This window comes from Rhinoraja longicauda, chromosome 15 (genome assembly GCF_053455715.1).
Source record: "Rhinoraja longicauda isolate Sanriku21f chromosome 15, sRhiLon1.1, whole genome shotgun sequence".
NCBI classification, from domain to species: domain Eukaryota; kingdom Metazoa; phylum Chordata; class Chondrichthyes; order Rajiformes; family Arhynchobatidae; genus Rhinoraja; species Rhinoraja longicauda.
The window spans coordinates 8,047,720-8,070,607 of NC_135967.1; the positions used below are offsets into that span (position 1 = coordinate 8,047,720).

At 45.2% G+C, this 22,888-nt stretch overlaps 2 protein-coding genes across 2 annotated transcripts in view; one reads left to right on the top strand and one right to left on the bottom strand.

Moving 5' to 3' along the window:
- The window catches only part of atp1b4 (ATPase Na+/K+ transporting subunit beta 4), a 52,071-nt gene extending 47,662 nt beyond the window's left edge, over positions 1-4,409 (bottom strand). Inside the window, exon 1 of the mRNA XM_078411904.1 lies at positions 4,191-4,409. The gene's annotated coding sequence lies outside the window, so the exon portion shown is untranslated. The remainder of the gene's footprint in view (positions 1-4,190) is intronic.
- A 1,420-nt stretch (positions 4,410-5,829) lies between these two features.
- The window catches only part of tmem255a (transmembrane protein 255A), a 56,583-nt gene continuing 39,524 nt past the window's right edge, over positions 5,830-22,888 (top strand). The window contains exons 1-3 of the mRNA XM_078412160.1: positions 5,830-6,149; positions 6,759-6,901; positions 11,303-11,365. Coding sequence (XP_078268286.1) covers positions 6,095-6,149; positions 6,759-6,901; positions 11,303-11,365 — 261 coding nt within the window. The 5' untranslated portion in view covers positions 5,830-6,094. The remainder of the gene's footprint in view (positions 6,150-6,758; positions 6,902-11,302; positions 11,366-22,888) is intronic.

The following is a 22,888-nucleotide window of genomic DNA, read 5'->3' on the forward strand; positions in this document are numbered from 1 at the left end:
AGCAATGAGATAAAGGTGTGTTTGACAGTCAGGGTAGATGGGGTTGGGGAGGGAGAGCAAGTGAGACTTGCCCACTCCGGCCTCTATCCCCGATGCTCATAAGCAAGCTGCAATTCTTTCAATCAGAGGCATACTGACTCGAACTGATAAAATTAAATACTAACTGGATGAATAAGTTACATCCCATTGCAGGAGGTTTGATCAGAAAATGTAAGAAATTTCAGGAAGCATTTTCTTTGAATGGCATAGAGGAAAGTTACCTTCTGAAAGCTAAGTACTGAATGTATTGTCTGTGGGTTAATGTCAATATCTAGCAACAACAGTTGCGGCACAGAGGAACAGCAGTGGCACAGTGGCGCAGCGGTAGAGTTGCTGCCTTGCAGTGCCAGAGACCCAGTTCCATCCTGACTGTGGGTGCTGTCTGTACGGAGTTTGTACGTTCTCCCTGTGACCGCATGTGTTTTCTCTGGGTGCTCTAGTTTCCTCCCAAAGATGGACAGGTTTGTAAGTTAATTGGGCTTCGGCAAAGATTGTAAATTGTCCCCTGTGTGTCGGATGGCGTTGATCGCTGGTCGGCATGGAGTTGGTGGGCTGAAGGGCCTATTTCCACGGTATAACTCTACTAAACTAAACAGTGACAAAGTGGGGCCACATCTGCTGATTTTATAACTTGCTGGGTGATTGTTGGTGGGTAACAGTCAAATACCAGATAAGCTGCCGGAGGAGGAATGTGAAGATTGTGATTTAAACTCAAGTTTCTTTACAAGCAATTTCAATAAAAAACACAATCATGAAAGCTGCTGTGTTGGTGTATAAGTGCCTCTGGTTCACAGGGACTTTCAGTGCCACTGTTATATTCAACATTACAGATGACAGAAATATGGAAATAATTGCACAAGTGCAAGATTTGGGCAATTTCAAAACAGTCAACTCTGCTAAACCAGCACTGCTATCATCTGGCAGCTGGTATCCAATATAGTGGAATAATGCAGGGCACAAAGTGCTTGAGAACTCTGTGGATCAGGCAGTATCCCTGGAGAACATGTCCTGACCCCATGAGTTATTCCAGCGCTTTGAATCCTTTTTTGTAAACAAGCATCTGCTGTTCCTTGTTTTCCGTAAACAAGCGTCTGCTGTTCCGTGAAATAATACTTGGGTTGTAGCCAGAACTATCATCTCTGCCGACATCCCTGACTCTATCATCTACCATCATAATTGTGTCCCTTACACAATTAACAGGATAAACCAACATGATGTGGGGTTTTTTAGGTTGTTGTCAGATTATGTATTGGCCTAAAGATAGGCACAAAATGCTGGACTAATTCAGCAGGACAGGCAGCATCTCTGAAGAGAAAGAATGGGTGACGTTTTGGGTCAAGACCATTCTTCAGACCTGATCTTCAGTTCTTCGGTGTAAACCAACATCTGCAGTTTCTTCCTATGTATTGGCCTGGGTGCGCACTGTTACAGCTCTGGACCCCAGGAAGGCTCATAGCTGAAGATGGAGCAAAATCAAGGAAGCCTCCTGCTGCTTACCATCTGTCAGCCTCCCAATGAATCAGTACCTCTCCATGGTGATCAAACTTGACGAAAGCAACGAGGAATGTTTAACATCAACTTTCTCTGCACTACTTGCAATTTAGTTGGGAGATGAAGTGCGGAAACAGGCCCTTCGGCCCACTGAGAGGTAAGGTAGCATCTCTGGAGAACAAAAATGGTGATATTTCGGATTGGGGCCCTTCATCAGAAATGTCATCAATCCTTTTTCTCCAGAGATGAAGCCTGACCAGCTGAGTAACTCGGACACTATGTGTCTATCTGCAGCCTTTGCACTGACTGGATAGCATGCACCAAAAAAGCTTTTCACTGTTCAGCCATGATCAGCTTTTCAATGATCAGCCATGATCACTGGCTGGCTCGAAGGGCCGAATGGCCTACTCCTGCAGGAGTCTATTGTCTATTGTCTATTGTTCCTCAGTACACGTGACAATAATAAACTCAACTAAATTAAACTGCAGACGCTGGAATATTGAGCAAAACAGAAAGTGCTGGAGTAACTCAGAGGGTCAGGCAGCACCTGTAGAGGGAATGGATAGGCAATGTTTAGGGTCAGGCCCCCTCTTCATTCTGATGGAACAGGGAGAGTATGCTGGAAAAGAGAGGCGGGGCAGGACAAAGCCTAGCAGTCTGAAGAAGGGTCCCAAGCCAAAAAGTTGCCTATCCATGTTCTCCAGAGATGCTGCCTGACCCACTGAGTTACTCCAGCACTTTGTGTCTTTTTTTCCTGGCAAATGATAGGCAGATATAGGTGAGAGGGGTGATTGGCAGATGGGAACAGTCAGTGGCAAAGGCTGGAGGTGAAAAGGATTGAAAAAGTGTCAGATAACAGTATTATAACAGGGGTTAATGTATGAGGAGTGTGTGATGGCTCTGGGCCTGTACTCTCTGGAATTTAGAAGAATGATGGGGGACCCCATTGAAACCTACGAAATAATGAAAGGCCGAGAGAGAGTGGATGTAGAGAGGCTGTTTCCAGCAGTGGGAGAATTTAGGACCAGAGGGCACAGCCTCACAATAAAAGAATGTACCTTTAGAATGGAGATGAGAAAGAATTTCTTTAGGCGGAGGATGGTGAATCTGTGGAATTCATTGCCACGTATGACTGTGGAGGGTATGTCAATGGGCATTTTTAAGGTGACAGTTTCTTGATTAGTAAGGGCGTCACTGGTTAGAGAGTTGTGAATCTGTGGAATTCTCTGCCTCAGAAGGCAGTGGAGGCCAATTCTCTGAATACATTCAAGAGAGCTAGATAGAGCTCTTAAGGGGGTATGGGGAGAAGGCAGGAATGGGGTACTGATTGAGAATGATCAACCATGATCACATTAAATGGCGGTGCTGGCTCGAAGGGCCGAATGGCCTCCTCCTGCACCTATTGTCTATTGTCTATTGTTACGGGGCAAAGGCAGGAGAATAGGGTTGAGGGGAAAGAATAGATCAGCCTAAATCAAATGGTGGACAGATTCTATAGGCCGAATGGCCTAATTCTGCTCCTATGACATGCTCAGAAGTGTAGTGAAATGAAAAGCCAGAGGGAGGGATATAGGTGGAAAGGGACAGGGGATGGGGGCAGGGGCGAGATAGTGGGAGAAATGGGTGCACATAAATGTGTGGGGCACTGGGAAGAGAGAGGGGAGGGGAAGGTGGGGTATCACTTCAAATTGAAGAATTCAAATAACACTCGATAAACTGGGGGCAGAGTTCGATTGATTGATATCTTTGACAATGGATTCAATATTCACGCTTAGGCAGAAGAGACTGCAGATGGTGGAATTTTGAGCAAAGCACAAAGTACTGGAGGAACTGAGCAGGTCAGGCAGCATCTGTGAAGGGAATGGCCAGGCGACGTTTCGCAGTCTGAAGAAGGGTCCTGGCCTGAAACGTTGCCTGACCGACACAATGCTGGAGTAACGTTGCCACACCGACCAACGTGTCCCATCTACATTAGTTCCACCTGCCTGCGTTCGGTTCATATCCCTCCAAACCTGTCCTTTCCATGTACCAAAGATAAACCAACATGATGTGTTTTTTTTTAGTATATTGTCAGATTATGTATTGGCCTGAAGATAGGCACAAAATGCTGGAGTAACTCAGCGGGGCAGGCAGCACCTCTGGAGAAAAGGAATAGGTGATCTTTTCTGGTTGAGACGTCGAGAGTCAGGGGAGAGGAAAACTAGAGGTAAGAAAAAGTACAGAACCCATCAGAGCAGGCACCGATGACCAAGAAGCCCACAATGGTCCAATGTTGGCTGCGGAAGGTTTGATAACGAAGGGATACGAACAGTGAAACTAGTAGGGTGACTCGGGTGGGGGAAGGGCGGCGAGAGAGGGAACTTGTCTTATCCATGTATCCAAACACTTGTTCAGATCAGCGAAGTGTTAGCCGGTTTATTGCTGGACGGGCCTGAATGCACAGAAGATAGACATTAAATGCTGGAGTAACTCAGCGGGAGAAGCAGCATCTCTGGAGGGTAGGAATGGGTAACGTTTTGGGTCGAGACCTTCCGTCAGACATTATCAGTCGCTAATGGACTGGCGAACAATAGTAGTCGGTGCACGAAGATGAGTGTGGGGCACTGTTACAGTGAGGGCGCTGTACTGCAGTGCTGGGACACATTGCAGCAACAGCTTACCAAGGTTACAATCAAGGTACATCGCTCTGCGTTCGCAGCCGAGGTCCGGAGCAGCAGTGCTGGGGAAACCCTGCAACCTCCTGCTTCCCCTCTTGGACACAGATTCGAAGGCAGGCCACGGGTCCTTCTTCATCTCAGCTCGGTCAATAGCCAGGACTTCCCCAACCAGTACGTGATGGGAGCATCATAGCGGCGAGAGGAGAACTCGCCACTGCCCATTCACGGGGTGTGCCAGGAAAGCGACGCCCACAAGTCCTGAACATGACTAAAATGTCAATGTTTTGACAAATCCCAGGGTCGCTGGATTCAATTCCAGCATTCAAGTCACTTTGAGCAAGGTCGCTTAAAGCAAAATGCATTCTGAATTACTCATGTCGTTAGGGAACCTTTATACAACAAGGAACGACTGCAATTCCGATGTGTGGCACGTACAACAAACAACCCATTGCAAACTTGTTTCCGATTGAATTGTGTGTGTGTGCTAATAATGAGTTATGCGTGCTAAAATTAACACATTGCAACCTAGAGGTTAAATTGGTCAATCAAGAGTGTTTTATTGTCATATGTACCGAACCGGAACAAAGTATTTCTTACTTGCAGTTTGAAAACACATTGCTCAAGAGATAATATAATAAAGAAAAAGGTCCCTGGTGCAATCAAGGCAGCTTGTAAACACAATACGGCATAACACTCCAAATAACCTCTGAACTGCATAGACTTGGGGACATTTGTTTAGTCTTTTTGCACTATTTTTGTTTCTTTATTTATTTATGTGTATATATATATAAATATATATATATACACATAAATAAATAAAGAAACAAAAATAGTGCAATTATATATTATATTATATATATATAAGAAAATAACTGCAGATGCTGGTACAAATCGATTTATTCACAAAATGCTGGAGTAACTCAGCAGGTCAGGCAGCATCTCGGGAGAGAAGGAATGGGTGACGTTTCGGGTCGAGACCCTTCTTCAGATATATATATATATATATACACACACACACGTATATATATATATATATATATATGTGTGTGTGTGTGTGTGTGTGTGTGTGTGTGTGTGTGTTTATGTGGGTATATGTTTACATACACACACTGAACTTTTTTCTCGTTTATTATATTGTTTACAGAGTACTCTGTTTACACATATTCTGTTGTGCTGCTGCAAATACGAATTTCATTCATCTATCTGCGACGTGACAATAAAACACTTGCTAAAGGGGAAATGTAATTGTGCAAAGCATCTGTAGATGACGGGAGAGTGTGACCGATGTAGGGAGCAAGGGAAGAAGGTGAGGGTGCAGATGATGGTTTTAAACCGGAGACCGACACAAAATGCTGGGAGCAACTCACAGCGGGGCATCTCTGGAGAGGAGTGAGTGAGACGTCGAGAGGAGAGTGCATCAGTCTGAAGAAGGGTCTCGACCCGAAACGTCACCCATTCCTTCTCTCCTGCGATGCTGCCTGACCTGCTGAGTTACTCCAACATTTTGTGAATAAACACTGTCGAGAGGAGAGTGCATTGAGGGGGAAGAAGAGTGCGGTTGCTGTAGGGGACCAACTAGGGTGGGCGGTGACAGGGGGTAGTGTTGGTGTGTTTGCATTGGCATTCTGCAGGAGCGTTGGCTGCCCTTGCAGCGGCTGCAGCTTGAGCCGGGCCGGGCCTGGGGCTCGCGCTCCGGGCCGGCGGCGCATGCGCCGGGCAGTGCGGCCGGCCCGGGCAGTCTGTCAGTCAGTGGGTGAGTGAGTGGGTGAGAGTGGGGCTGCAGACGCCGCCTCTCCCCACACATACACACACAGCCCCTGGGACACGGGCAGACCAACATGCACCCTCCGCCCTCCCCTCTCCTCCCGGCCTAGAGGGCTCAGTCTGCAGTTGAGGGGTTGGTCAGCATGCAGCACTCTCTGACTCAGCAGCCCAATGGATTAACCCTGCACGACACAGTGGGTAAGTAAGTGCACGGCCGCTGCAAGGTGAGAGCGGCCACACGCATCCCCTCCCCTCCCCTCACTTCCCCTCCCCACCCCTCCCCTCCATTCCACTCCCCTCCCCTCCCCACCTCTCCCCTCCCCTCCACTCCTCTCCCCTCCCCACCCCTCCCCTCCATTCCACTCCCCACCCCTCCCCTCCATTCCACTCCCCTCCCCTCCCCACCTCTCCCCTCCCCTCCACTCCTCTCCCCTCCCCTCACCTCCCCTCCCCTCCATTCCACTCCCCTCCTCACCTCTCCCCTCCCCTCCCCTCCATTCCCCTCCCCTCCCCTCCCCACCTCTCCCCTCCACTCCCCTTCCCTCACCTCCCCTCCATTCCCCTCCCCTCCCCTCCCCTCCCCTCCCCTCCCCTCCCCTCTCCTCTCCTCACCCCCCTCCCCTCCCCTCCCCTCTCCTCACCCCCCTCACCTCCCCTCCCCTCCTCTCACCTCCCCTCCACTCCCCTCCATTCCCCTCCCCTCCCCAGCCGCTGCTTGCATTATTGGGGGCACTTGCACTTGCTGGGCAGCGTGCATTCACACACTCTCCGCCCGTGACCTCTGCGTTAACACCCGTCTCTTTACAGGGCTCTTCAATAAAAGGAAGCGAGCCTCGCTGCTGGTGAGTGGTGCCCTTCTCATCGCCTCCCTGTTGATTCTGACAGTGGGTTTGGCAGCCACCACACGGACACTGAATGTTTCAGTCGGAGGATACTACCCGGGGGTCATTGTGAGTATGTGCTGGAGATGCAACGATGGCCTTTTGGGGGGGAGACGAGTTCCCAACAGCATCCTCGTTATTGCACCGTACAAAGACACAAAGTGTGTTGGAAGGAACTGCAGATGCTGGTTTAAACCGAAGATAGACACAAAATGCTGGAGTAACTCAGCGGGTCAGGCAGCATCTCTGGGGAGAAGGAATGGGTCGAGACCCTTCTTCAGACACACAGTACTGGAGTAACTCAGCGGGTCAGGCAGCATCTCTGGAGGACACAGAGAGGCGATGATGTGAAGAAGGGTCCCGACCCGAAACCTCACATATTCATGTTCTCCGGAGATGCTACCTGACCCGCTGAGTTACTCCAGCACTTTGTGTCTTTTTGCTTTACAAACCAGCGTCTGCAATTCTGTCGGACTGATTATCGCTCACCGTCTCACGGCTGGTACTACAACGACAGGAACAATCTTGCTGCGTTTCAATCTAACTACACCAAAACCCTTTTTGTGGCGCCTGTTGTTTCATGGACGTGCAGGGAAGTTTTACCAGTTACCTTGAACTCGCGATGTCCGATGCACGGGCACCTCGCTGGAATGGGAATTTAGCGATTGAAGTGATCCAGATGGGCAAATGTCAAAATTATGATAAGTTCTAATAATTCATGAAGGAATTCGGGAGAAGGTTCCTTTAAGTAGAGAATGGTCATGGTCAGAATATGGGGTCACCTATCACCATTGGCGTTCAAGGGGGAATTGGACCATGAGGAGGAGTAAGGTCATAAGGAAAAGGAGTAGAATGAGGCCATTCGGCCCATCAAGTCTACTCCGCCATTCAATCATGGCTGATCTATCTCTCCCTCCTAACCCCATTCTCCTGCCTTCTCCCCATAATCTCTGACATCTGTACGAATCAAGAATTGAGTAGGAACACAAGAGTGGATGGGAAGACATCATAAGACATAGGAGCAGAATTAGGCCATTCAGCCCATGGTATCAGCTCAGCCATTTGTTTGCGGATGATCTATTTTTCCCCCCTCCACACAGTTTTTTTAAATTGTGATGGTGCAGCGGTAGAGTTGCCGTCTTACAGCGCCAGAGACCCAGATTCGATCTTGACTACGGCTGCTGTCTGTGTGGAATTTGCACGTTCTCCTTGTAACCGTGTGGGTTTCCTCCGGGTGCTCCGGTTTCCTCCCACACTCCAAAGTCGGACAGATTTGTGGCTTAATTGGCCTCTGTAAAATTGTCCCTAATGCGTAGGATAGAACTAGAGTACAGATTGTCACGATGGGCCGAAGGGCCTGTTTCCACGCTGTATCTCTAAATGTAAAAATTAAATTAAATCCAATGAACTCAAACTCAAATACACGCGCTCCCCGACTTGCGTAAGGGGTATGTTCAGTGAACCCTTATGTCAGTCAGATTTTACGTAAGTGGATTCACCATCCCCATCCCCTGCCTAAAATAACTCACTGAGAGTATTAACAGTCTCAGCATTTCCAGGGCACTTTCTACGACACGCAGCCTTATGGGTAAGCACCTTCGCCATTGTCGGCTTGTTTCTGGTATAAACTTGCATGATCATACAGTGTTGTAGAAATTACAAACTGCCTTTACTGGTCTAGGGACTGAGTACAGAATTGCTTGCGTAAGTATGAGTTTGCGCAAGTCGGCTATTGTGTAAGTCGGCAATGTCCGTACAATAGACAGATCAAAGGTAAAGATGCAGAGTGCAGAATATAGTTTTCAGCGTTATAGCGCACCAGTTCCATCGACAGAGTCCAATGCTGCAATGGGGTAGAGGTGAATCAGACAGTACCCTAGCTTTTAGAAAGACCATTCAGAAGTGTTAGAACAGAGAGGGGGAAAGAAGTTGTGCCGGAGTCTGGTAGTGAGCGCTGTCAAGCTTCTGTACCTTCTGGATGACAGGAACGGGGAGAAGAAGGAATGGTGGGATGTGGACTGAGGATGCAGCTTGAAGGATAGTCGGGATATTTCCTGACACCGTGCTGTTCCAAGTTTCGGCAGTTCTGTTGGTGATGTCTCTCAACATCTGATGACCTGCGGTGTGACAGAAACTGCAGCTTTTGCTGCTCGAGTGATATATGATCTGAGACCAGAGACATAGTGCACTCTGTCCATTCACTTCCATGATATCTCCCTTAATCTGTGTTTAAAATTAGCCACTGAAGGGCAGTGACGCCAAATATTGGCACAAATTATCCGAATTTTAAGCATTGCTGTCAATTTCGTTGAACTGATTGAAATTGGAAAAAGCATCTGATAAGGAATATTTATACATGTCAGTATCATTAAATTTTCATGTTTATTTTAAGTTTTTTTTAGCTTTAGTAATACAACGTGGAAACAGGCCCTTCGGCCCACCGTGTCTGTGCCGACCATGATCCCCCGTACACTAGTTCTATCCTACACACTAGGGACAATTTACAGAAGCTAAATAACTTTCAAACCTGCACGTCTTTGGATTGTGGGAGACTGGACCACCCGGAGAAAGCCCAGGCAATCACAGGGAGCATGTGCAAACTCCGTGCAGACAGCAGCCATAGTCAGGATTGAGCCTGGATCTCTGTAAGGCAGCAACTCAATAGACAATAGGTGCAGGAGTAGGACATTTGGCCCTTCGAGCCAGCACCACCAGAGTTCATTTCATCAGGGAAAAACTTATATAAAGATTATAAAAGTATTTCGTTGTAGCTATTTCATTTTTTAATCTTTCGTTGAAGGTATTACCCATCTCCCCTACCTGAGATAACATGGAATGTTACAACACAGAAACTATGGAGAGAAGGAATGGGTTGTCTGAAGAAGGTTCTCGACCCAAAATGTCGCCCATTCTCTCCAGAGATTCTCACCCTGTCCCGCTGAGTTATTCCAGCATTTTGTGTCTATCTTCATTAGGAAGCGCAAATGGTTGCAGTAACTCCATCACTGGCCAGCATGCATATGATGGGCCAAATAGCCACCTCTTAGTACATAGAAGAGGCCCTTCGACCCAACATGTCCATGTTGACAATCTATGCCATCTGCTTGCATGTGGTCTGTATCCTCTTTCCCTGTCTGTTCATCTCTGCCTAAATGCCTCTTCAACATTGCCGTGGAATCTGCCTCTACCACCTCCCACGATTGTGTGATCCAGGCATCTACCAATTGCTGTGTATAAACTAAACTTGCTTTGCAAATCTAGTTTACATTTTCTCGCCTCTCACCTTGTACCTATGCTCTGTTATTTGACATTTCCACCTTGGGAGGGAAAAAGACGGACTATCTATACTTCTCATTTTATCCGATCATCGCTCAGCCTCCAACACTCCAGAGAATTCAAGTTTGTCCAACCTCAACTTGCAGCTAATACACTCCAATCCAGGCAACATCCCGGTAAACTTCTTCTGCACACTCTCCAAAATCTCCGTGTCCTTTCTATATTGTTGCAACCAGAGTGACACACGATACTCCAAATGTGGCTTAACTGAAGAAGTTTTATACATCTGCGATTTGAGTTCCCAACTTCTATACTCGGTGCCCCAACTGTTAAAGGCAAGCTTGCTGCGTGCCTTCTTGATCACCCTATCCACCTTTAGGACATATGGACTTGCACCCAATGATTCCTCCATACATCAGTGCTCCTGAGGGTTCAGACACTTACTGTAAACTTTACTCTAGCATTTGACCTTTAAAATTGCAACACCTTGCATTCGTCTGGATTGTCCTTGTACAGAACTAGAGAAATTCACAGTACTACATGTTTTACCAAACCAGATTTTTAACCATTTTAGTTTATTTTAGTTTAGCGATACAGCGCAGAAACAGACCCTGCAGCCCACCAGGTCCACGCCAACCAGCGATCCCTACATATTAACACTGTCCTACACATACTAGGGACAACTTTTACATTTACCAAGCCAATTAACCTACATACCTGTATGTCTTTGGAGTGTGGGAGGAAACCGAAGATTTCGGAGAAAACCCATGCAGGTGACAGGGAGAATGCCCAAACTCCGCACAGACAGCACCCGTAGTCGGGATCGAACCTGGGTCTTCCAGCGCTGCAAGTGCTGTAAGGCAGCAACTCTACCGCTGCGCAACCATGCTGCCCATTTGTTGTTGGTTTTGCCATTGATGAATCAAAAATGCAAATGCCATGTACAGCAGCAAAGGTTCAGTCTGAAGAAGGGTCTTGACCCGAAACGTCACCCATTCCTTCTCCCCCGAGATGCTGCCTGACCCGCTGAGCTACTCCAGCATTTTGTGTCTACCTTCGATGTAAACCAGCAACTGCAGTATTTTTCCTGTACAGCAACAAAGCTAGTTTGGCTGGATTTTTGTAAATACAGTATAATTTTGATATTTTTTCATGTAATGTCATTTTCATAGATTTTTTTGTTATAATTTACAGCTTGGTTTTGGATCCTTTCTGGGGCTGATTGGATCAAATCTACTTGAAAATAAAAGACAGATGGTAAGTTGAAGGTTTTCCATTGAAATCAATCACACACCTTTCTGTTCCAGTACGTGTATTTCTGATAACCATCTTACATAAGAATCGGAAATGTGAATGAAAGTTACCGGGGAACTAATCTTGAATACAAATCATTTCATCTGCTGGCCCATGAACATTGGGTGTGATAATTGTAAAAGGGTCAGAAGTGAAGAGAGGAGCAGAGTTTTGTTTAATGGATGATCTGCTTGCCTGGGACATTCTGAAGGAATTTAAGGTGTTGGAAACCACATTTGTTTAATGTATGTTGCTTCAGAAGAAGCACTCCGTGAAGCTGTAAGCTCATCATAACTTGAGAAGCTTATAGCGATTCTTTGTTCTTTTCCACCTCCCCTGGTAAAATCTTTATCTGTTTGACTTTGAACTGTAGTCACTTATCCTCTGCTGCTGTGGGGTGGGTGAGAAGCTGGAAGGCTTCCTGAAGACGACTTTCAGTTTTATTTCCTCTGAGACTTCCACTTGAGACAAGCTGGCATCATCAGGGAGAAAGGTTTGCCTCCAAGTGCCAAGGAGGGGTGACAATACCAACTCCACTTGCCCTGCAAATTTGGTTGCACTGAAGTCTATGGAACCCCCCCCCCGACCAAATGTTTTATGGTGCAGCAGAGTAGAAAGCCCCAGTGGTGGATGAAAAGACTTTTCCACAGGCATTGGGAATCATTTTGTAGCATTAAATAGATAATTAAAAGCCAGTTTCTCATTGTCCTCTATCATTTTAGTTTGGGTATTTCAAATACCATAACGTAGGAATGTAAGAAAAAGGAGCTAGCATTTGGCCTCTCAGACCTGATCTGCCATTCAGCAAGGTCATGATTGATTTTTCACTGCAACGCAGTTTACCTGAACTATCTCCTTCCACCCACCCCCTCCCTATCCCTTGATTCCCTTAATATCCAGAGGTCCGTCTATCTCTGTTCTGAGTTAGCTCAAAGACTGAGCCTGCACAGCCCCCTCCAAAGTTTCACCGCTCTCAGTCCATCCTAAGTGGCCAACACCTTATTCTGAGATCTTGATCCCTGGCTCTGGACTCATCAATCAGGGGAAACATCTTCTTTGCATCCAACCTGCTGAGTCCTGTGTGAAATTTGGAAGTTTTAAATACAATCACCTCTTGTTCCGGATTTAATAAATTTGCCATCCCTGGAGTTTTCTACAGCAACTAGATCCCTTTTTAGGTAATATCTGTATTTATTCTGTTTACAGATCTGTTAAGCTGAAGCAAGTAAGAATTTCATTGTTCCACTGTCAGTACCTATAACAGTTAAACACTCTTGACTTCTCGACTGTCCACATACCTGGTTTTCCAATCCTGTTCACAATAAAGTCCAAATTAAATTTTGAATTCATAATCACTTTTTGTTTGGTGATACAATGTCCTTTGTACCAGGAAAAATGTATGAAATGCATTAATGTGATTGTCACAAAAAATTACAGAACGTGCTGGAAATGATCACCAAGTCAGTCAGAGAGCAAAAGAGATTACACTTTAGATAGTAGACCTTGTATCATAATGTGAGGAGTTTACATGTCCTCTCTGGGACTGCTTGGGTTTCCTCCAGATACTGGCCCTCCTTCTCAGGCGGGTTAGTTGGCTGCTGTAAATTACCTCCGAACATTGATTTAGGTTTATTATTGTTGTCTGTACCAAGGCACAGTGATAAGCTCTGTTTTGCATTCTATCCAATCACATTGGGTAATACTGTACATAAATACGAACAAGTCAAACTTGAGTACAATAGGTAGAGCGAAGGGAAGACATAGAGTGCGGAATATTGTAGTGCACCAGTTCCACAGATAAAATCCAATGCATACAATGGGGTAGAGGTGAATCAGACCTAGCTAATGGAAGGACATTCAGAAGCTTGATAACAGATGGAGCTGAAGCTGTTCCTGAGTCTGGTGGTGCGTGCTTTCAAGCTTCTGTATCTTCTGCCCTACAGGAGCAGGGAGTAGGGGTAGGATCCGTCTTTGAATATGTTGGCTGCTTTTCTGAGGCAGTGTGAAGTGCAGATGGAGTCAATGGTGGGGCATCTGGTCTGTGTGATGGACTGGGCTACATCCAGAATTCTCTGCAATTTCTTGCAGTCTTGGGCAGAGCTGTTCCCAAACCAAGCTGTGATGCAACCTGACAGTATGCTTTCTGTGGTACATCTGTAGAATTGATTAAAGAGATAAAAAATCAAAGGGAGTTAATGGGCATGAGTGTGAGATGCATGAGTTCAGGGTATAAGGAGAGGGGAACAGGACTGATGGAATTATTTTCTACAGAGACATGATTTGCCAAATGACATTTTCCAGTATCATTATAAATACCATCATTTTTATTCATACTGATATGTAATTTTCATTTCCATGATTGTCATCTTAAAGTAATGCTCTTTTATTTCCCAGTCACAAGGTTTCAACAAAGGTTTCAACACTCGAGGGTATGGCTGATGGAGCAGGATGGGTTTAGTTATTACATGCAATTGTGCTCTTCATACTTTGAACCATTCCTTAACAAGGTCAACTGGCTTATTAGCAAGGGTTAAATATTATAGTCATAGAGTCATACAGCACAGAAACAGGCCCTTCAGCCCAACTTGCCCATGCTGACCAGGATGCCCTATCTACACTCGTCCCACCTGCCCACGTTTGGACCTTACCCCTCTAAGCTTTTCCTATCCATGTACTAAATTTCTTTTAACTGCTATCGTGGTTAGGTACCTCAACTACCCATACACCCACCACACCACCCTCTGTGTGGAAAAAGTTGCCCCTCAGATTCCTATTAAATCTTTCCTCTCTCATTTTAAACCTATGTCCTCTGGTTCTTGATTTCCCCTACTCTGGGCAAAATACTTTGCATTCACCTTATCTATTCCTCTCATGATATTTTACACCTCTATAAGATCACCTCATCCTCCTGCATTCCAAAGAATAAAGTCCTAACCTGCCCAACCTCGTCCAGCCATTACATCCTGGCAAAGACCTCATAAATCACTCTTTCCAGCTTAACAACATCCTTTCCATAGCAGGATGGTGAAATCTGAATACAATATTCCAAACGTGGCCTCACCACGTCTCGGATAAACGATAATTTTACAAACTCCTGTTTCCACTAACGCAGATATAGCTGAGTTCTTTGGGTGGTTTGAGAGAGAGTGAGCTACTATGAGGTGTTATGGAAGATTGTGTAACTCAGTGGGTCAGGCAGCATCTATGGAGAAAGTGTAGGTGATGTTTTGGGTCGGTTTTAACCCTTCAGAGTGAAAGTAGAGGTAGGGGAAATAAACCGGTGGTGAGAAAAGGCCAGAACAAAATAGGGCCAGCAACAGATGAACTCAGGAAGTGTGGAGCCCATTGTTGGCTGAACAAGGTGTGATAACAAGAGGGATACAAGGATGACAACAGTGGAACTGGTAGGACGATTACGGTGGGGCGGGGGGGGGGGGGGGGAGAGGGGAGGGGATGGGAGGGAATGCAGGAGTTGAAATTAGAGAGACAGCGTTCATACTTCTGGGTTGTAAGCTGCCCAAGCAAAATATGAGATGCTGTTCTTCCAATTTGTATGTGGCCTCTCTGACAATGGAGGAGGCCCAGGCAGAAAGGTCAGTAAGGGACGGGGTGTTAAAATATGTGGTGAACGGGAGATTGTGTATGCCAAGTTGGGCTGAGTGTAATGATCGGCAAGTCTATTCTTGGTTTCATATACATAGGAGCCCACACTGGATACAGTAGATGAGGTTGGGAGAGGTGCAAGTAAACCTTTGCTTCACCTGAAAGGACTGTTGGGGTCAGCTTGGGCTGAGAATGCTGTGTATGAGCCTTGACTTTGGTTTAAATTTAAGCCTACGGTCCAGATTTGGTATTGTCGTGGGGTAACCCTTTTGGATGAGACAATGAAGACTCGTCATCTTCATCCTTGCCTGCAATCCCAGGATCCTCTGTTACAGTTTCTGAATTCTTTGCCTTTTGGCCAACATTGCCATCAAATATTGCCTTTTGGCTCAATATGTCAATTTTTCTGCTCCATCTTGTGGGAAAAAAAACCTTGAGGCACTGCACTCATAAAATAAAAATAATGCTTGGTCTGGACATTTATATGATAGATTTAAATCTAGCACAGGAATATTGCAGGATCAGGTGAAGGTTATCAACATCTGGTGCGGGGAAAAAAACCAATTGGAAACGTTTAAAAACCTGTGGATGCTTTAGATCTGCAATAAAAACGGGCAATGATGGATTGCCAGGGGCAACTGTGGAAAGAGAAACCGTGGCAATGTTGCTGCAATATAATCTAAATTCAGCCTAGTACTCGAGTCTGCTGTTTCATGCAAAGATGGATGAGGTTAAAATATCCCCCGTTAGTCGTGGAGGTGAGGTTAAGATTAACAAAGCTTCAACTTTGCAAATCAAATTAAATCTGGAAGTAATTTTGCACAATTCTAGAACTCCCAAGACCTTCCATGTTGCAAAATCTTTTCAGAGTCGGCCCAGTTTAAAGTAGTGCTCTTCCTCCTTCCAGGAGTTCTGCGCAAACCTCTCTCTCTGCTCCCCTTCTATGGTTTCTCTTGCTCTTCAACTATGTTCTCCCCAGGCTTGCTGCATCCATCTATCACTTGTCAGCTCTTGCCCCACACACTTCCACTTACCCTCCTCACCTCTTTAGCTTGAAACATTTCACTCCACTTAGCTCACTCCACAGATGCTGCCTGACTGGTTGAATTCCTCCAGAGCTTTAATTTTTGCTCTGTTTGGAAGGAGAAATTAATATTATAGCACCCAGTTTTTAGAAAACAAAATCATGTCTTTATTGTATTGTTTATTCTTGTCGCATGTGCTGAGATTCATTGAAAGGCTTTGTTTGCGTGCAGTGGCAGAGTGGTAGTGTTGCTGCCTAACTGTGCCAGAGACCTGGGTTTGATCCTGACTATGGGTGCTGTCTGTACGAAGTTTGTACGTTCTCCCTGTGACCCATGGGGTTTCTACGGATGCTCCAGTTTCCTCCCACATTCCAAATCCATGTAGGTTAATTGGCTTCTATAAATTGCCTCTAGTGTGTAGGATGTGAAACTGGGAACTAGTGGATGGGTGATGGTTGGTCGGCACGGACTTGGTGGGCTGAAGGGCCTGTTTCCACGCTATATCTCTAAAACTATAAAAAACTAAAGCTATCCTGTCAAATCAAATCATACTATACATGAGTACAATTAAGGTTTACACAAGTGCAACAGATAGAGCTAGGAGGACAGATATAGTGTTTCACTGATATAGTATTACAATTACAGAGAGTGCAGGAAAAAAACCGAAAGGCCTGCAATGAGGTAGGTTGGAAGATGGAGACTACACCCTTGTACACTATATCCTTGTAAATCTTTTCTGTGCCTTTTGATATAATGACATCCTTCCTATAGCTGGGCTACCAGAATTGCGTGGAATATTCAAAGTGAAGTCTCACCAACATCTTGTCCGACTGTAACATGACTTCCCAACTCTTGGCCTCAATGTCCTGAACGATGTAGGTGAATATACCAAGCATGTTCTTCACCACTCGGTCTGACAGCATAGAGAGAGGTCACGAATACGTGATGTGAAGGAGTTCTTTGTTTGACATTGCTAATGTTGAAGTTGGAGAAACTGCAGTTAATGCATGTTTGATTGTTGGAAAGCTTTTGAATGTTTTCTGAGGGGGAAAAGAGACAAAGAACAAAGTACAGGAAGGTAGACACGTAATACTGGAGTAAGTCAACGGGATAGGCAGCATCTCTGGACAGAAGGAATGGGTGACGTTTTGGGTCGAGATTCCAGCTTTTTGCATCTATCTTTGGTGTAAACCAGCATCTGCTGTTCCTTCCTAAACAAACTACAGGATATGACTTAGGAAAAACAATGAGTTGGAGATAAATGAAGTTTAAAAAGAGTGGAAGCGAGGCAATTGGGAAAGTAGTGATAAGTGGACTCCTAAGTGATTTATTATTGTGTTTTTAAAGTAAATTTATGTATGTGATTTAGATAAGGTATGGTAAACTGTCTCAGAATATACCCTGAATATCAAAATGATGTAGATTAAATAATCAGAAATATTGCAAGCACATTTAGAGGATTTAGATCTATTAGATATCTAGACAAAAGGAGATTGATGCAATGTGTTGTGTAAGATAATTGGTATTGAATTAAAGGGGAAAAGAGATGATGTTTAAATGGAGCGCTGGCCTGTGCTGATTAAGGAGACGTAGGTTGAAATTGATTGTACTGGAAATAGAATTCTGCTGAAGATTAAATTGGGTTTTTTTTCACTAAAATTATTAATAAAGGCAATTCCCCTCCCACAGGGCTTCTGATATATGAACATGTGAAACTGCCGGTATTGTGTGTGACTGTTTTTAAAAATGGTACATCAAGCTTACATTAACAGACGAACAGAGTGCACATCCAGAGAGGCTGTTGTACTATTTATAATATTGTATACATTTCTGGAAACCTAACCTCAGGAAGGATATTGAGCTGATTAATTAGCGAACATCTGGGAATACCAAGACTGCAGTTAAGTGATCACCTTACCTAAGTAAAGTCACAATGACAGACCTAAAATCAAAAATCTGCAGATGGTGTGAGCAAAGAAACATACTAATATGAGAAGTCAGAGACAGGCAGCATCTGTGGAGGAAAATAGACAGGTGATGTTTCGGATCATAGAAACATAGAAACATAGAAAATAGGTGCAGGAAGAGGCCATTCGGCCCTTCGAGCCAGCACCGCCATTCATTGTGATCATGGCTGATCGTCCCCAATCAATAACCCGTGCCTGCCTTCTCCCCATATCCCTTGATTCCACTAGCCCCATGAGCTCTATCTAACTCTCTCTTAAATCCATCCAGTGATTTGGCTTCCACTGCCCTCTGTGGCAGAGAATTCCACAAATTCACAACTCTCTGGGTGAAAAAGTTTTAAATGGCCTCCCCTTTATTCTAAGACTGTGGCCCCTGGTTCTGGACTCGCCCAACATTGGGAACATTTTTCCTGCATCTAGCTTGTCCAGTCCTTTTATAATTTTATATGTTTCTATAAGATCCCCTGAGCCCTTCACCTGGAAAATGCTACGTCAAGCAGCATATGTGGGGAAAGAAACAGTTAATATTACATTATGAGAATAATAACAGACTGTTCTCTCTGTAATTGTCATAGAATCATACAGCCTGGAAACAGGCCCTCTGACCCAGCTTGGCCACTCAGACCAAGGTGCCCCATCTACACTAGTCCAGCCTGCCTATGTTTGGCCCATATTTAGCCCAATTGTCTGCTGCTCAACCATTTCATTCAACTGGACCTCAACTGTAATTGTGTATCGCTAGCATTTTGCAAGCAGAACATGTTTCAGGCCACTGTTAGTCATTGCTTTGAGATACCAATGTGCTCCCAAACTTGCATCCTGATTCATCTAGAAGGACAAGGGGTACAGGTTTATCGCAGTCTGATGTATATGACAAACTAATCTAATCTACCTACAAGCTCTATTCCAAGTCGCACACCATCCTGACTTGCAAATATATCACTAGTTCTTCATGGTCACTGAACATAAATCCAGAAGTCCTTCTCCAACATCTCGATGACAGTTTCTTCATTCGAAAGACTGCATCTATTCCTGACGGCAGCACACCAACACCCTCCCAAATGCATTTTAGGCACCAAATTATAGGGAGGAAATAATTTCAATGGAGAGATGCGGAGGAGATTCACCGGCACTGTTGTTGTCTGGGATGGAGTGAGGAGGGGAGACTGGAAATGCTAGGTTTATTTTCCCAAGAGCAGAGGAGGCCAAGTGGGGACCTGACTGGTCAACAAGATTATGGGGGTGCAGAGAGATATCTGTCATGGCAGAGGTGTAGAAAAATGAAAGGCGGAGGGTTATGGCAAAGGGCAGGTTGTTTAGAGGGACTTTGAGGAGGAATTTAGACGTTTATGAACTGGCACGGCCAGATGGCTATGAGCATTAAGGAAAATGGGATTAGTGTAGATGCTCTTTCTGGATGTTTGGCTATCAATACATTGCCATGATATGCGTCGTATATTAAAAACAACATCCGCTGTCAAATGCAAGTCCAACAGCTGTCCTCGCACAGCAGTGGGAAGCCAAGTGTAATGTTCACAGCGTTGCATGGTTGAAGAAAGAGGCTGACATGTTACTGGAGTGACAGTTTGGTGGGCAGATGTCTCAGTAATCACAACCTTGGCAGAAGCTCCTAACTGCAGCAAATAATTTGATTTGGAGATGATTCCTGGTTTTACTTTTTCCCCTTCTGAGTTGAGATGCCCTCTACATCAGGTACCCAGTGGCACTGCCAGATGGATCACAATACTCTGTTACACTGCTGACATCCCCAAAGAACGGCTAAATTGCCAATGAAAAAGCACTTTAGTCTTCCGTGCACCATCACTAATCTCAATGTCAGATTTTTAGCAATGATTCTGACAAGGCAGCAAATTTCTGGAAGTGAATGAGGTCAAATATGTTCATGACAGATGTTTTCTTGGTGTATTATGTTTCACCACAGTAGTCCCCATCCCAACCCAGAGTACAGCCTGTCAAGGCTTTTATCAACCAATATAAAACTGATGGCAGGAAGAGACTCTGTTCCCAATAAGGTATTTATTCACAAAATGCTGGAGTAACTCAGCAGGTCAGGCAGCATCTCAGGAGAGAAGGAATGGGCGACGTTTCGGGTCGAGACCCTTCTTCAGACTGATGTCAGGGGGGCGGGACAAAGGAAGGATATAGGTGGAGACAGGAAGACAGTGGGAGATCTGGGAAAGGGGATCAGCTTCTTACATTTTTTGGTACCATGCAAACGTAACCAGCAGCTGTTCTCAGACACTAGTGCCCTGTCATTATGTAGATCTACCAGGCTGACTGTTTCACCATCAAGTCTGACATGGTGTCATTCATGTCGAGTACTTTCCACAACAAGGTGCTCTTCACTCCTGTACTTTGGTTCCAGTCCAACATTGAAGCCGCGGCCAACTAATCCTTAAAAAAGCAAACAGCTGCAGATGCTGGAAATCTGAAATAAAAGCAGAAAGTGTTGGAGACAGTCAGAAAGTCGGGCAGCTTTGCTGGAGCATAAACAGAGTTAACAGTTCAGGTTGATGACCTGAAAGCCAAAGTTTTGAAGAAAGGTCATTGCCCTGAGACATTAACTCTGTTTCTCTCTCCACAGATGCTGTCTGATCTGTTGAGAGTTTCCAGCATTTACTGTTTTCGCTTCCTTCTCAAGTTCAATCAATGCAACCTTCCAAGACTCTAGACCCCATGGAGAGCCGAGAACGCCAATATCCATGGCATCCTTGAAGATTATGTTGAGGTGAGCAGCTTCATTTTGTGTAGCAGGTTTTAACAACCAGTTCTTTACAACTACACCTGGCATTATCTTTCTGCTTCCTCCCCTCAACTCGTCCATTTTGACTTCCTGTTCTAAGACATTGCCTTGCTCTTTGTCCCACTCTATATTGTTGGAAATTTTTCCCTGAGCCCATCCCAGAAGCTTCCTTTTCTATTCAGCTGGATGCAAAAGACAGTTATTGTCACATGACCCAAGGTACAATGAAAAGCTTTGTTCTGCATGCTATCAGATAATACATATCATAAATACAATCAAGTCAAACTCAAGTACCATAGGAAGAGCAAAGGGGAAGATACAGAGTTCCGGATGTAGTTCTCGGCATTGTCGCCTGACAGTTCCACAGACAAAGTCCAATGTCCACAATTGGGTAGAAGTGAATTGAAAAGACCTACTCCTCCATCAGTCTGAAGAAGGGTCTCGACCCAAAACGTCACCCATTCCTTCTCTCCTGAGATGCTGCCCGACCTGCTGAGTTACTCCAGCATTTTGTGAAATAAATACCTTCGATTTGTACCAGCATCTGCAGTTGTTTCCCTACTCCTCCTTCCTATATTCTTATACCTTTATGACTATTCCAACATTTCCTGAAGATTGTCATTTTGTCCCTATGAACCTCCCAGCCTCATCTAATGATTTTTATTTGTCCACGTTTTACAGAGAGCTTGCTTTGAACCGCTCGAAGATACTCGCACCTGCTAAATCTCCCAGTGTTTCTGAAATACTCCTTCAACTCGCTAAAAGGCTGCTCTGTAAATTCCTGCTCCTTGCTGTCCTCGCACCATATCATTGTAGCTATGAGCTCACTGTTTCCCCATAACTAGCTCATTTCAGTGGCAGCCTGGCTCTCTTGAACATGCATCTTGAGGTTTTCCAGTCCCATCTGATCGGTGACCTGCACTCTCCAGAGAGTGTGCAGGAAGGAACTGCAGATGCTGGTTTAATCCGAAAACAGACGCAAAAAGCTGGAGTAACTCAGCGGGACAGGCAGCATCTCTGGAGGGAAGGAATGGGTGACGTTTCGGGTCGAGACCCTTCTTCAGACCACGAGTGATTGGCTTCCAGGTCTCCTCCTTTCAATAACATTCAATCAATGCAAGTGACATAATTCAGTCTGCTCCCATTATGACATCTGCAACTTTATAGCTCGTGATGGACACAAAATGCTGGAGTAACTCAGTGGGTCAGGCCGCATCTCTGGAGAGAAAGGAACTTTGCGTCGAGACCCTTCTTGAGAGTGAGTGTCAGAGCTCCCCTGACTCTTACTCTGAAGAAGGATCTCGACTCGAAACGTCACCCATTCCTTTTCTCCAGAGATGCTGCCTGACCTGCTGAGTTGCTCCAGCATTTTGAGTCTATCTTCAGTGTAAACCAGCTTCTGCAGTTCCTTCCTCCACTTTATAGCTCATGACTACGAGGGACGGCTACATCCAACCGCTTCCTCAGATACCCAAATGTCTGATTCAGCCACGACTTGGTCATGAGGGGGGAATCTCATTGAAACCTACCGAATAATGAAAGGCCTAGTTAGAGTCGATGCGGACAGTATGTTTCCAGTAGTGGAAGAGTCTGGGACCAGAGGGCAAAGACTCAGAATAAAAGGGCGCCTCTTTAAAATGATAAGGAGGAATTTCTTTAGCCAGAGGGAGGTGAATCTGTGGACTTCAGTGTCACAGACAGCTGTGGGGGCCAAGTCATTGGGTATTTTTAAGTGGAGATTTATAGGTTCTTGCTCAGTAATGGTGTCAAAGGTTACAGGGAGAAGGCAGGAGAATGCAGTTGAGAGTGAAGGTTAGATTAGCCATGATCAAATGGCGGAGTAGACTTGATGGACCCAATTGCCTAATTCTACTCTTGTCATGATCCACATCTTATTCCTAAGTTGGTATGTGATTCCGATGGGCCTGTTCTTGTGCTGCAGAGTCTGTGTTCTATACCACCTTGACCTGCCACAGTAGGAGTACATGTTCATCCCATCACTGGGCACCTCGTCATGATGACCTCATTCATAGATATAGGGCTCCCTCATCTGATCTGGTGCCCTTAAATGTATCATCTTCATCATATGTTTCATGTTTGGTGGGAATACTGTTGTGAAGTCCCATTT